This window comes from Cuculus canorus, chromosome 7, assembly GCF_017976375.1.
Source record: "Cuculus canorus isolate bCucCan1 chromosome 7, bCucCan1.pri, whole genome shotgun sequence".
NCBI lineage: Eukaryota > Metazoa > Chordata > Aves > Cuculiformes > Cuculidae > Cuculus > Cuculus canorus.
This window is the reverse complement of record NC_071407.1, coordinates 14526500-14540595: the sequence shown is the minus strand read 5'-3', so window position 1 is coordinate 14540595 and position 14096 is coordinate 14526500. Positions and strand designations below refer to the sequence as shown.

At 58.5% G+C, this 14096-nt stretch overlaps 1 protein-coding gene across 5 annotated transcripts in view; it reads left to right on the top strand.

Moving 5' to 3' along the window:
- The first annotated feature begins 585 nt into the window (after nucleotides 1-585).
- Nucleotides 586-14096, top strand: part of KCNIP2 (potassium voltage-gated channel interacting protein 2) — a 46401-nt gene continuing 32890 nt past the window's right edge. For 2 of the 5 annotated variants that reach the window (XM_054071478.1, XM_054071471.1), the window contains exon 1: nucleotides 587-827. In XM_054071478.1, coding sequence (XP_053927453.1) covers nucleotides 755-827 — 73 coding nt within the window. In that variant the 5' untranslated portion in view covers nucleotides 587-754. Of the gene's footprint in view, nucleotides 828-3257; nucleotides 3394-14096 lie in introns of those variants that run through there. The other 3 variants (XM_054071472.1, XM_054071474.1, XM_054071473.1) reach the window with 3 other exon arrangements.

The following is a 14096-nucleotide window of genomic DNA, read 5'->3' as shown; positions in this document are numbered from 1 at the left end:
CCATACTCGGCTGGGGGTACTTGCTCCTGGGCTTGGCTGCAGGCACGTGGGCTTGGGCCACCTTCCCCACACCTCCGCTGTGTCTCTTGACCGCTGCATGTCCCCTCCACCTCCGACTGATCTCCCACCCAGCTTCTCCCCCAAAGGTGGATGCAGCAGCCGCCCTGGACTGGGCAGGACTGGAGTCCCCCTTCCTCCGTAGCTCCTGGGGGTCCCAAAGATTAGCCTGGTGTGGGTACTGATACAGAGGGCTTGGGGGGCGCTTGCTCCTCTGCAGTGGGCTGTGAGGGTCTGCCCTGTGCAGGTCCTCCTGCTGCCCTGTGCCTTCTCTGCCCCCATCCCCTTCTCCATCTCCATCTCCATCCCCATCCCCCTCCCTTTCTCTGTCCCCATCTCCGTCCCTATCCCCATCCCCTCGTGCTCACTGCCCCCCAACCCACCGGAGCCCCCCCCGCCGCAGCCCAGTCCCGCTGCCCCCCCCCCTCTCCGCGGCACCCCCCCGCCCCCGGCCGTGCCTCAGTTTCCCCGCGGCGGCGGGGCCGGCCCGGCGGCTCCCGGGAGGAGGCGGGGAAGGACGGGAGGGGGCGGCGGTGCCCAGCCCCGGCGGCGGCGGCGGGGAAGGGGGCGGCTGCGCGTTCCTGCCTGCCGTTCCGAGCCGTTCCGAGCCGAGCTCCCCGCGGCGGGGCAGGGGCGGCGGCGCAGCCCCCCTGCCCGGCGGCGCAGCCCGTGCGCCCCGTCGCTCGGGGGCGAGAAGATGCGGAGCAAGGGCAGGAAGGAGAGCCTGTCCGACTCCCGAGACCTGGACGGCTCCTACGACCAGCTGACGGGTGAGTGCGGCCCCGCCGGGGAAGGTGCAGCAGCCGCTCGGGAGCCCCGACCCGCCGCTTCCAGCCCGGCCGAGCCCCGGAGCAGGGGGACAGCCCCGTCCCGGGGGGGTGGGGGGTCCGTCCCAGCCAGCTTTACAGGGAAAAGGTTGGGATGCTCGGCTGGCTTTGGGCACCTCCAAGCCGCTCGGGACACCGGGGTGTGGTGCTGGGCTCGCTCCTCCAGACCCCGGGCTGCGCCCTCGGGGGTTCGGCAGCGGGTTCCCACGGGAATGGAGGGGCTGATCCCGCTCAGCAAACCCCGGCAGCGCCACGGAGTCTGGTGTCCTCTCCACCACTCACTCAGTGTCCCTCAGAGCGTGTCCAGAGATGTTCTGCCAAATACGACCCAACTGTGACCCTTCTGCATCTACCTCCATCCTTTGCCCCAGTGGGAAATTACCTGGATTCCCACATTCCACCACAACATCTGTCCATCCATCGCACCTCATTCCCCGCTGTCCAACAGCAAAGCAGGTGGGCTGGAGCTGGCAGCACTCCCCCGTGTGCTCTCCACAGAACGGGCCAAATCCCGTCCACTTTCAGGGCTTCCATCGCAGGAGCTGAGAAATGGGGCAGCGGTTCCTGCCTGCGCCCAGGACCCACGAGGGAACCAAACCTGCCCATAGCTGGTGGGGCTGGGTGCCCTCGTGCTGCAGGCACTGGGCAGTGTCCACAGGCAGGTTCCCTGAGTCTCCGTGATGCTTTTCCTGTCGCGCTCTGAAATGAATTTCAGGCTTGGGTCTGGGGTTTTGAGGGAGTGGTGGTCTCAGGGCAGGACCCCTGCTCTGCTCTCCTGAGCAGCCCCGTGTGTGGGAAGCGCTGCTTACTGACTGTCCAAACGTGCTGCAGGAAAGATATTTTTGAGCTGTGTAGGAACTTGGAACCCACACACAACTTTCGGTTTCTCCGGTAACTTTAAAATGTCCATATGGGTTTAAATCAAATCAAGTTTAAAAATAAATTCCAGTCTTTCTGTGGCTGAGACCTTTTATTCCCAGGGTTTACCTCTGAGCCAGCCATGGAGCGGGAACCTGGGCAGAGGGGAGCTGTGCCGCTGTGCCAGCCCCTGCCCACGGGAATGGGGCTGCTGCGAAGCCGCTGGGGAATAAGGATGGAAATATCCCCCTCATTTCCCAGCATGGGAAACCAAGGCACTGGGAGGACTTGTCACTCATTTGCCATCACCACCAGGTCACTGGCCTGCCAGGGCAGAGCCCCTGGTAATGGCAAGGAGGAGAGCGAGCTGGTCCCAGCAGCACCGATTTCCACTGCGTTGGCTGAATTTACCTAAGTCGTCCCTCCCTGTGGAGGGAAAGTTGTTTTTCTCCCAGGAAGAGTGTGGAAGTGATGCAGGCAGGAGAAGAGGGGACGCAGCTTTAGCTCTAGGGAGGGTTTAATAGCTTGAGCTCCTGCCTGCTTACCTAGCCCGGGCTCTCATGGTAGCCTGGGGGTGCGGTTGAACAGCTGAGACCCCATTGGGGCCATAAAAAAGCCCTCGGATGGAGCTAACAGTGCCAGCACGGGCTTAGTTTCTCCCTGCTCATGGTAGGGTCCCTGCTGGCACCCGCTGTTTGATAGTTCAGCCCTGCTTGGGGACACGCATTAGCAGTTGGGGTGTTCCTGCAGCCTTGGAGGCCCTATCCACCAGTCTATCAGGGTTTGAGGGACATCTGCCATGCGAAAGCTGTTAATGGAGTAATGATTTGATGTCAGGCGATGCGACGGCCCCACAGTAGCTCCAGTGATTACTGGTGTGCTTGGGGACAACAGGCAGTCCTGCTGCCTCCCCATCGCTCCCCAAAATGAGGGGTGGGGGCAATGAAACTCCCATCTATGCATGGCCACAGAAGGATTAGTAATACCTTCTTCCAAAAGAAGGGGAAGGGCTAAGGGGAAGCAGGACCCACAGCCATATGCAGGGTAGACCCTCTCCATCTCCTCCAGCTGATCTTAAAGAGCTGTTGAAAATGGGGGTGCAGTGACAACCCCCCCTCTCTGCAGCGTCTATAGTGGTGCCCAGCCACCCCGGTCCCTGGCCAGAGCAGCCGTGGGCCGTGCAGGCGCGTGGCACGTGGATGTGTGTGTGAGAGGCGAGAGAGCCCAAATGAATGAAAGCTGCCTGTGTGTGAGCAGCAGGGAGAGCAGGCACCGGCTCTGTGTGGCGGGGGAATCCGGGCTGGCAGCGTTGGGGCGAGCAGGGATGGACACTGCCGGTGGCGTAAGGCAAGGACAGGCACTGGCTGTGCTTGGCTGTTGAGCTCAGGGCTGGGCACCCTTCTGGGCGTTAGGGAGAGAAATGTTTACGTTATGCCACTAGCAAATTAAACCGGTCCATTTCTGGGTATTTAGATGACGCTAGCGAGAAATAAAAGCCATCCATAAATTACATTACTCCTCCAGCCCTCTAATGACACGAACGATTAGTGTGCAAGCAGAGCCCAGAGCCAGTGTCTCAGGCCTGCGCTGGACATGGCCCTCCGTGCAGGAGAAATGAGAGCCTGGAACCACCTTGTCCTGAGGAGCGCAGGTACCATGTCCCCAGCCCCAAAACCCAGCAGGAGAAGAGGTAGGGGGGTCAGAGGCAGCTTTCCACCCCACAGGGGTGTGCAGGCGGCGGGGCTGCCCCAGCCCAAGTTGGCCTGGGGCCCCATCTCATCCTGCAGGACAAGCTCGTCCCAGCCGTGCTGTGTCGGGACAGCGAGTGCCAGCGTGAGGTGGGTACCCGGGCTGTTTGGGGTGGGTCAAACCCCCTAGCTGTGTTTTGGAAGGATGAGGGATTTGCCTGCGGGGCTGTTGGCCCTCCAGAAGGGGTTATAAGAGGCTCACTTCTCACCCCGACTTTTTCACCCCTGCTTTCTCCTTCCCTTTGTCGTGTTACGGGGTCTTGAGCAACTGCTTTGCTCCACCCCAAGGACAGCCGCAGCATTTGCGGTGGGTGAGCAATTGCTATAGAGACTATCTGCAGAGCTTTGGGATCCTCCTGTCTCCCAAGGCACCGCTGATGGATGGGGACTCCCTAACTCTCTGACACTGCGAGCAGCCCACCCAGTGAGATGAAAACTGTAGGAACCAGCATAGCAGCAGCACAGGCTGAGCATTCCTCCCTGCCTGGAAGGAGAGTATTTCAGAGGCATCTCTCCCCATGGCAGTAAGAAAGGAGAGATGAGACTGAGCTGCCCCAGGCAAACACATCAAGGGATGGATGGTCAGTGGTGTTGACAGGAGGACAGCGGGAGCAGAGCCCTTGCCCCTGCCATGCGGTAAAGCCAAAAAGCCATGCCCCAGCGATGCGGCTGCTGCAGGTGGGTCCCAGGTGATGGGCAGATCCAGGGCTGCCTCAGGGGCTTGTTCTGCTGCCGGCAAACCTGGTGGCTCCATCGTGGCTGCTCACACCTGGGCAGGAGGAAAATCTCCGTGACCTTGATGTAGTGTAGGACTTTCACCTGCAAGGGCAATAATTGATTTCCTAGGGTGTGGTGGGGTATCTGTGCTAGCCTGTCCTAGACGGTGGTGTGTGTAGAGGGAACTGATGGGTCTGCAGGTGGAGGGTGGAGTTATGGAGCTGATGGAGTGGGGGCGATGGCAGGAGGTGACCCAGCTGGTAGTGTGTGTGGCAGGTTGTGTGCTGTGCCTGTGGTTGCCTGCTGGAGTAGATATTGGTTGGCGGGGCGGGGATGGGCAGAGAGGGATTGTGCCTGACACCACAGCAGCACCTCACTCATGCCCAGGACAAAGCTCCTACTCTTGCCCAGTTGCTTCCTCAAGCAGCACAGAAGCACCCCTGGGTGCATGGCCCTGGAGGTCTGGTAGGGCTGGCTGCATCCCTACGTCCAGCAGCACGTGGTTTATCCCCTCCTCCTAGAAGTGGTCTCCAAGAGGGGTGACGCACCTGAATGTTCTTCCTCTGGGGCGTTCAGCCCTTGGGAACCAAGTGTGCTGCCTGTCCCCCTGCTCTCGAGCTAATCTGCCTCCTCTGCGCTGCCGCTGCTGCCCCACACAACCCCTCTCTGCTTTGCTGCTTCTGCTCCCACTGCCTGTGGTCTGGCAGTGAGGCTGGGCTGGAAGTCGGGCTGACCCTTGAGCCAAGTCCCCAGCCTTCCCAGGAGGCTCCCAGTCAGGATGGGGTGTGGTAGGGAAAGGGCTTCCACTCATTCGCTGGGGTAGGGGGGCTCTAGTGGGGTCCCCTCTGTGCCAAAGCGCCCTGCCCTCGACGGATGCTGCACCTTCCTGGGGTGGTGGGAGCATTGCTTGATTCTGCCTCATCTCTGTTTGCTGTCTCCCTCTCTCTGGCCTCTTTACCCTTCTGCCTCTTCCCTCTTTGCTGTCCTGGCTTGTCTGCAGCCCTTCGATGCCCGGGTGTTGTGGCCTCTCCTGAACAGAGGCTGAGATTCTGGGGGTCCCTGACGGAGGGAATGCTGCTCCGAGCCCATGCCGGGGCAGAGTCACATGTGGAGACACGAGGGCGATGCTGCTGGGTACTGCAGCCCACGGGCAGGTTGGATTTTGCAGGTGGAGAGGCTAGAGCTGAGGTTTTGGCAGCTGCTGCTGCATCCCTGCAGGCAGAGACAGGTCGGAGCCCATGGGGAATTGGTGGCATAGGATTAATTGACAGGAAATTCGTGGGTTTGTTCGGGGCGGTTTAAGTGGCTGATTTCTGTGGATGCTGATGCATAATTCATGGACTGTCACAACTTTGGCCAAGGTGTGCAGCTCCTGCTGCACAGGTCTGGCGATGTGCGGGCAGGGAGGGGTTTGCTCTTCCACCATCTCTGCGTCTGGGCAGAGAAGAGTTTTTCTCCACAACTGGCTGCGGCACCTGCGCTCAGTGGTGCTGCTCTCCTGCTGTGTGCTGTGCTGGGACCAGTTGGCCTCAGAACTTCAGGAGCTGGGTCGAGAGAAGGTTTGGGATGGTGACCAGAGTTGGTCGCTGGAGCAGGCTCTGGTTTCCCATGAGCCGTACCAGGTCCATACGTCCTGGTTGGAGCAAAGCTTTATGTTCTTGCCTTGCAGCTGTGGCATCAGAGCCAGCCCTGAAGGATAGGAGAGACCCCATTAGTGGAGCTGCTGTCCCCTCCCTTGCTGGCTCTGCTCATTAGCAGTGTTTTCATTAGGAGAAGTGGTTTGGTTTTGTTTAAGCCAAATTGCTGTGCTTGGGAGATGATAAATCCATCTGCCGTCAAATCGCTCTCCAGCCGCTGGGATGGATCCCAGCCCTGGGCTTTAATCGTGCTGCAGATGAATGAGCCTCTACTGAAATGAATCTCCCTGTCGTACTCCCCCGGGGGGGGCTGGTCTGCCTCCCCGACACCTCGGTGAGGGCTCTGGCCTGGGGAGGGGGTCAAAATCCTCCACTAAGGGGTTGCGGAGCCCCAGGGTGATTTTTGCTAAGGAATTGAACTGCTGGGCCAGTGCAAGCAGCTTAGGGGGAGGCACTGGTGTGTGTGGGGCTGCTGTTGAACTTGCTGTCCATACCAGAGTGCTCCTCCAGCAGCCAGAGCTGGATGAGTGCCATGCCATGAGGACAAGCAGCAGGACGGTGCATGGGATGGGGCGCAGGAGATGGGGTGTCCCCTCTCTCAGTGACACCAGTGCAGAGAAAATGTAGCAGCAGGGCTGTACAGGGCAGGGGTCCTTCGGTCTGTGAGCTGCTGTTGGTCTTACTGTTTCTAGTTTTTAAGTAAATTTGCCTTCAGCTTCAAATGAAAACAGGTGGGTGCCGCCCCTTGGGGAGCGTTGTAATTAATTTGTTTGGAAACGGAGCCCTGCGGGAGGGGAGCTGGGGGCAGGATAGATGCTGCGTTCAACAGGAGCTGCTGGGAATGGAGAGGAGAGAGGGACTCGCCTTTGTTGCCCCTGAAATTTGGTCTTCTTAAACATTTCCCCTCTGGTCTGGACAGAGTGAATCACCTATGGATGCTCACAAGGTGGGGGTTGCATCCATGCACATGCGTGCCCATGCTCTTGTGCCTCCCTGCCTGCTGCTGGCGGTAGTCCCCAGGGCTCAGCTCCGTCAGGCTCTACCTCCCAATTTGGCAAAAGCCACCCTGCTTTTGAACCTGTGGTGTCAAGGTGTGGCTTTTTCGTGGCATCAAGATCATAGAATCATGGAATGTCCTGAGGTGGAAGGGACCCACAAGAGTCATTGAGTTCAACTCCTTCTGTTCAGGCAGCCAACACCCCTCCTGACCCCAGGACGGTGTTAGCATCGCTGCTGGAGGCGCTGGGGTGCAGCAAGAAGATTGTTGTCCCATTCATGCTGCTCCAACTCACCCTGGCTGGAGACACGGGGGATCTGGGGATGTCAGGGTCCAGGGGAACGTACAAGTAGGTGCTCCAGCTCTGAACACGGTTGCTGTGGTGCTCACCTGATTCCTGCACCAGCTCCATCTGCAGGGAGTATTTTGAGGGCTGCACCCTGTGCTGCGCCCCCCTGCATGCAAACAAGCCCAGTCCACACTCTGTTCAGAAAGCCGTGGTCTGCAGCTCAGACAAGCTGGTGGCTTTGTCCTGGGTGGGAGGGAAAAGTGTGGGGTCTCAGTGACCCATGGAGAGGTCTGATGAGGACAGCAGCAGCAGTGCCTGCAGGCAGACAGGGGATGCTCGGCGTCCCGAGGGCCAGTGCCAGGCTGGTAGCAGAGATGGATGACTTTGCTTGAGACCTCTCTGTCAGGAGCAGGTTAGAGACAGTGATGGAGTGACTAACTCTGCAGGTGGGCTGGTGGCACGAATCTGCTGTCCCAGCTCTGCCGCGCGGAGATGGAGGGACTAACTGGGCAAGAGGGGACACCCTCCCACCCTTGCCTCTCCTTCTGTTCCCACGAGCCACTTCCCACTGCAGTCATGTTCTTGCTAGGGGCTTGACAGCCTGAAGCAGAGGAAGATTTCTTGACAAGATGCTACCCTGAGGGACTGGCAGGACCCCATCACAAAATCTTTGCGGGGCAGAAAGGGGGACCTTGCTCCAGGTGCCGGCCCCAGCAGCAGGACTAGAATGCACTGGCTCCCTTATCTGCCCTATTTTCATTACCAGACTCATGCATTTGGACACCGAAAAAAGTGCTTTTTAGGGATGAAGCATTGGTGATGGACTGGCCAGGATCTGAGTCATGAGGGACAGGGTTTCCAGGGTATTTCCCATGACTTGGCGGGGGAAGATGCAGCCCTGTGGAGTGCAGGGAGGCACCGGCAAGTTTGTGCATCCCTGGATAACCCTCAGACCCAGCAGGTGCTGGGGAAGAGCCATCCGGCAGCTCTCACCTGGTTGCTGCAGCCCATCCAGCCGCGGCAGGGTGAGGTGGGAGCCAGCCTGCTCGCTAATGAGATTAGACAGGCGAGCCACTGCTCATGGCCTGTTTGGTTAATCACTGCTTCCTGGATTGAATTTTTAAAAACTGCGTTGCTTACAGAAAGCCCCCGAATGGCTTTCCAGGCACTAATCCACCTGTCCCTCCTCACTGCAAGGGTTCCCCTGGGGCTAATTGGCAGTGGGCTGCTGAAGTCCCGGGTGTGTCTCCATATGTCTCTTGTGTCCCCAGGAGGTGGCTGGCTGGGCTGGCCAGCCTTGACAACTCTTGATTTACTCAGGGAGGAAATATTGATGAATTTTGAATGGTGTGATTTAGTGAAGCCTCCTGGAGGTGAGGAAGAAAGGAGTGGGTCAGATGCTGGGCTCCGTGCTGCAGCCCGGGTGCACACTGCCCGTCCTGCTGTGCTCCTGGGAGCACACTGGAGTTTTGCCGGGTCTGGTGGCAGGGCGTAGCACCTCTAGCTCTGGTTGTACCTGCATGAGGATTGCAGCTCCTTGTCTGCCCCCAGAGTGGGGAGGGACGGACGTGGCACCCTGTTTTGGGGTCACAACCCAGGCTGGCAAATGAGTGCAGGGCAGCATGGATGCTGTGATATATCGTGATTATGACTGATCCTGGCATCCCTTGGGGATATCTTGGCCCCTCTCTGGGTGATTGAATCTGCCCTTAAGTACCTCTTTCTTTCCCTCTGACTCTCACTCCAGAAGTCCTGTCTTCCAAGCCGGGCACTGCCCTGTGCCGCTCTTGCTGACCCAAACAAATTTCCCCTGGTGCCTGCCCTCCGCGCTCGCCTCCCTTTTGCCATGCAAAGTGAGTCACTCCCAGGCACTGGGAATCATTCATGTCATTTCCCACTTTGCCGCAAAGTCATTAATGCGAGTGGAATAATTTGTTGCATAACAGAGAGGATCAGCGGGAGCGCTGCTCTGGCAGGTGACGCCTGGCCCTGGCTCTCTGCCACCCTGGCATTGCTGCCTCGGGAGAGGGCAGCTCCGTGGGACGGCTGACTGAGAGCATCCCACTTCTCGCTGGGGTTACGGTCCCACAGCCACACCATGCAGGCAGTGATGGTGTCAGCTCCCTGTGGCATCTTCCCAAACATCATCGTCCCACCTGGATCCCAGCTGAGTGGGATGGATCTGTTTGTCATGGCCTTGGTGTCCACTCACCCTCACACAGCTCCTCTCAGAGGGGCTTGTCCCAGCTGCTCCACAGTGGCATCGGCAAGAAGCATCTCCTTTGTCATTCTGGCTGTGTGCTCTGGCACCCAGCATCCCTGCCGTGTCCCTGCTCCGTACCTGCCACATGCTGCTCCAGCTCCTCTGAGCTCCACAAGCCACGGGGTCACAAGCGGTTCCCACCAGAAGACGAATCCCTCTGGCAGAGATGGGCATCCCGAGGCTTCCCCACAGGGGTGCAGGCTGTGTGGGACCACGTGTGGCTCAGGGCCCTGCAGCCCCACAGGGCAGCTGTGGAACCGCTTGCAGCGAGATTCCAGCCAGCTGTTGCTGCTGGCGGTAGCAAATCCATGCCAGGGCTGCAAAGACAAGTGTATCCAGGGCTGCCCCACCCCGGGAACCTCACAGCCTCCCAAGCAGGAGGCTGGCTGGAGGGGGGGCTCGCTACCCTCGCCCAGCCCAGGACTGCAGGTGCTGAGAGCCCTTGCTTGGATGATGCTTATTGTGGTTGTGCAGGTCAGGGCTCTTCCCTTGCGTAACAAGGAGGCAGAAGGGCAGGGAAAAGGGCTCAAGCCTTTAAGAGGCACTGCAGAGGCTGCCCCCCTGCCCAGGGTTAATTTCTTTCTATCCTACGCTCGGCTGGGCATTAAAGATACTGCAATGGGAGAGGGGGAGCCTAAGAGGATTGGGCTGAGAGCAGAAGGATTTAATGAAAGTAACGGACGTGGCTGGGGCTGGGGGCTGCACAGGGGACATCTCACAGAGCAGGATGGACAAGAGGTGGCTGTGCACTGCTCCGGACTGTGCCACCCTGCTGCGTCCCAGCTGTGACTGTGCTGGTACCCAGTGGCTCCCACCGACCCCTGGAAGGAAACACAGAGGGTGAAGCTCTCCCCATCCCCAGGGAGAGTATCGCTGCTGAGTGGCAGGGCGGGCAGGGGTCCTTGGGCTGCATGACCGTGTCCAAACTGCTTTGACACCATGTCCCATTCCTGCCCCTCACTGTGTATGGGAAACAGGGCAGAAGTTTCAAATCCAAGCCTGGAGGAAGCCAGTGGATGGGCATTGTGCCTGGCTCCACAGGGGCAGGCAGAGCCCCTCTGGGGTGCCACATTGCACCAGGGAGTTTTCCGTTCACCTCAGCAGAGCAGCGAGTTCTCTTGGTGCAGGGATGCCCCTGGAGCAGTGCTGGGAGGGAGGAGATGGTGTTTAATATTTCAAAGCGACTCACTGAAAACCTGCTGCTCCCTGCGGCTGGTTGAACCAAGCATCCCCAGGAAGGAGCTGGGATTAGGGTCACCCCAACCTGGTATGAGCTGGAGGCTTTTTTGGGATCACATCCATGAGGGCAAAGGAGTCTTTCCCTACCTCCATCACCCGTAGACCCGAGGGTCCTGCCTCTGCCCTGGGCCACAGATCTGGGGCAGGGATGTGGCTCCCAAGAGGCTGTGGTGACTCCCAAGCCACCCCATGCTTCCCTTGGTGCTGTTTGTTTTCTCAGCCCACCCTGCTGTAATTACAACCCGCTGTCACTCTCTGGATAATGCGTCTTGCTTTTTATCACTGCTTAATTAAATAACCATGGGGAAGTGAGGGGCTGGTAACCCCTTGTTTGCCAGCACAAACAAACCAGTGATGCTGGGGAGATTTCTCAAGGCTGCAGAGGAGCTGGATGGGGAGGGCTGTGCCCTGGCTTGGGGGCCATGCTGAACGTGAGGTACCTGCATGCCCCTGAGAGGGATAAAACACTTACGTTGTTGTTCATGGGCACAGCAGCTCTGGCACAGGCATTTCCAGGCCATCCCTGAGGAGGTGCCCTGGATGCAATGACTGTGGCCTTGTCTGTAATTCTGCCCTTGGCTCAGAGCCATGCCTGCTGCCAGGCTGGGAGGAGTGTGTGGGCAGGGTGCCCGCTGCCAGGCCAGCCGCCTCTGCCTGCAATTATTTGGTGTTAATGAGTGTCCCTGGCAGTTGCTGCAGGGTCAGTGAGCTCCAGCTGAGTGTCTGCCAGGTACTCCCCCTGCCAGGCTGGACGCGTGGGTCTTACTCCCTGCTCGGCAGAGCATCCTCATTGGTGACGTTGGTCCTCAGTGTGGACATGGCTCCCTCTGCTCCCTCTCCATCCCTTCCCTCATCCTTTGCTGTCTCTCTGCCTTTGTGCTTTCCCAGGAGACTGATCCCAGTTTGGGCACCGGCAATGGTGCACCTCCAGATGCTGACCCTGTGTCTTGCTCCCCTGGATGCCCCTTTTTCCCCATCGCAGCCACCCTGCAGGGTGCTGTAGCACTGGGAACAGTGTCTGTTAAGGCGTCCTCAGGAGTGGGATGTGGTCCTGTTTAAGAATGCGTGGGCAGGGGCGATGGATGCGCTTCCCCAGGCACTGCCTGTCCCACTTTGATGGATTGGGGAAAGGTCTGATCTGACGGGATTTCCATCTGCCCACAACAAAGCACTGCACTGAACAGCAGCCCGGGCAGGGGTTAATGAATGTCCCCAAACTGTTGCCAAGCCTTGAGGTTTGTGTTTGCCTGCAGTGAGGAACTGGTCTCTTTGCAGATGCGATCCCCTCCCTCACAGTGCCGAGTCCCCGTGCACTGAGCAACCATCATAGGTTGTGCAAGCTGCATCACAAGCTACAGTTACGCTTGAATCTCATGAAGGGTAGGGGCAGGTCTTCACATTGATGATGAGATGTACAAGATGTACAGATGTGGTAGACTGGAAAATGTGGGAGACTGGCCTGCCGAAGCTGCGGACAGCCCTGGGTGCTGGGGCCTGGCTTGGAAACAGTCTGGAGTGCAGAGGTTTTGGGTGCACTCTGAGGCTTTGTGGCAGGATGCTGTAGGGAGAGGAGCTCCCTGTCTGTGTAGGGGTTGCATGCATGCAGGGGAGTGTGGAGTGACTTGCAGTCTCGACGTGCCTTTCATTCTGGTGCGCTGCCTGTCCTGCTGCCTGCGCTGAATTTGTAGCTCAGGAGTTCTTTTGCACAGATCAAAGCCTGGGGCATCTCTCATCTCCGCCTACTTGGGTCCTGCATACCCCCAGCCCAGACCGCAGAGGGGATTTGGAGGTAATCCTTGCAGACGGGATGCTGCTGGCTAATTATAACTGAGCCTCTCTCTTCGTGGGAACCATAGTGAATTGTCCCTCGGGCCCAGGCAGTGATGGTACAAATCTGCTGCTAATTAGACTTGAAAGTCCTCCTGTGAGCTCAGGCACAGGATGGATATTTGATTATTAACATATTTATTTCTGAGCCTCTCAGCAGGTCTTGCACTGGGAGGCTGTAGTGTCCCCTTAACTAATTGCCAGGAACATTTATCCTTATCAAGAGTGCTTGGGGGCTCCAGAGGAAGGGGCGCTGTTCAGGTCTGTGTGCTCATTTTTGGGGGTGTGTCACCAAGGTGTGTGGAAAAGACGTCTTGTTGATGCTGGGGTGGTCCTGGATGGGAGCACGGTTTCCAGGCACTGCTCTGTGCCTCTCCCTAGCCCCTCTGCCAGGTGGGATGCTCCTGACTCTCGTGTCCAGGTGGGGAACCTTCTTCCACTTGCTTCTGGGCCCATTGCCTCCACGCCCTGGATGGGCAGTAGAAAGGAGTGAGGACAACCCGGTGTTGCAGAGCTGGTGTTGAGCACCACAGCCCCACACAAAGCCACCTGCTATGGCACCCCCAGAGAGAGCATCCCTCCTTCCGGCAGAGACAGACAAACTGCAATGGAAATACTGCCTCTGAAACAACCAAAAATAGCTTTCCTGTCCCCAAAATGTCAATTTAAAAAGGCAGTCTCTGGGGGCCTTGGACTGGCAGTGGGCTGAGTGGGTACCCTGGAGATGCTGGGTAGGTGGCCCTGCTGCCCTGTGGGGCAGGGAGCCGGATGGCTGAGCCATCACTCAGCGGACAGGTGGGGAGGGGATCAGTGCTGGTGTCAGGGGCCTTCAGCCCGGCTGTGGGGCTGCACAGTGTCTTGGATTGAGGCTGGAGAAAGGTGCAGGTGGGCTCTCAGGGGGGCATCACTGACCTTGGATGTCTCCCCTGCCATAAGTCTCCCAGTCCCCCCATGCAAGTTGTCACCCATCCAGAGGTTTCAGGCCAGAGCTGAGGGCTGTTGGCATGGGACAGGTGAGGAGCTGTGGGTCAGGACCTCAGTCCTATCTCCAGTGCTGCTTTGCTCTCCCTCCCTGCCTTGTCGCTGCATCTCTCTGTGCGGGGAGGGTCTGAGCTGGCGACCTGGGGATAGGTGCCTTGTCACAGTGCCGCAGTTTCTTAGTAGCAGCAAATGCTCTCAGTGTCTTCAAGCCAAGACCATTTGGGGAAACATTCCTGCCATTTGAAGTACGTTTCCCCTTCCTGGGATCCCTTGGATGCCTTATCTCCCTCTCCCAGATGTGCAGCCAGCTCATGCCAGAGCTCTGGCATAAGCCATGGTGCTAATAGCCTTTCCTGTGCTGCTCAGCCTGGCAGCACCTGGCTGGGTGATTGAGGGTGCCCCTTGCTGCCTGCACACATGGGAGCCGGGGTTGCATCCCAGCCCATCCCTGCTGCATTTCTTTCCATCACTGTGCTGAGCTGGAGCTGTCGGCGGCCGAGCAAGCACTGATTGCAAGGAAATTAGCCTAGTGCCATTTCCCATTTTTTGGAGCCCAGCCTGCGCATGATTGCACAGGGATTGTTAATTTGTCACCGTCACTGTGGCTTGGTGTGGTCGTGAGTGTGGCAAGGCTGGATTGGGAGCATGCCAGGGGG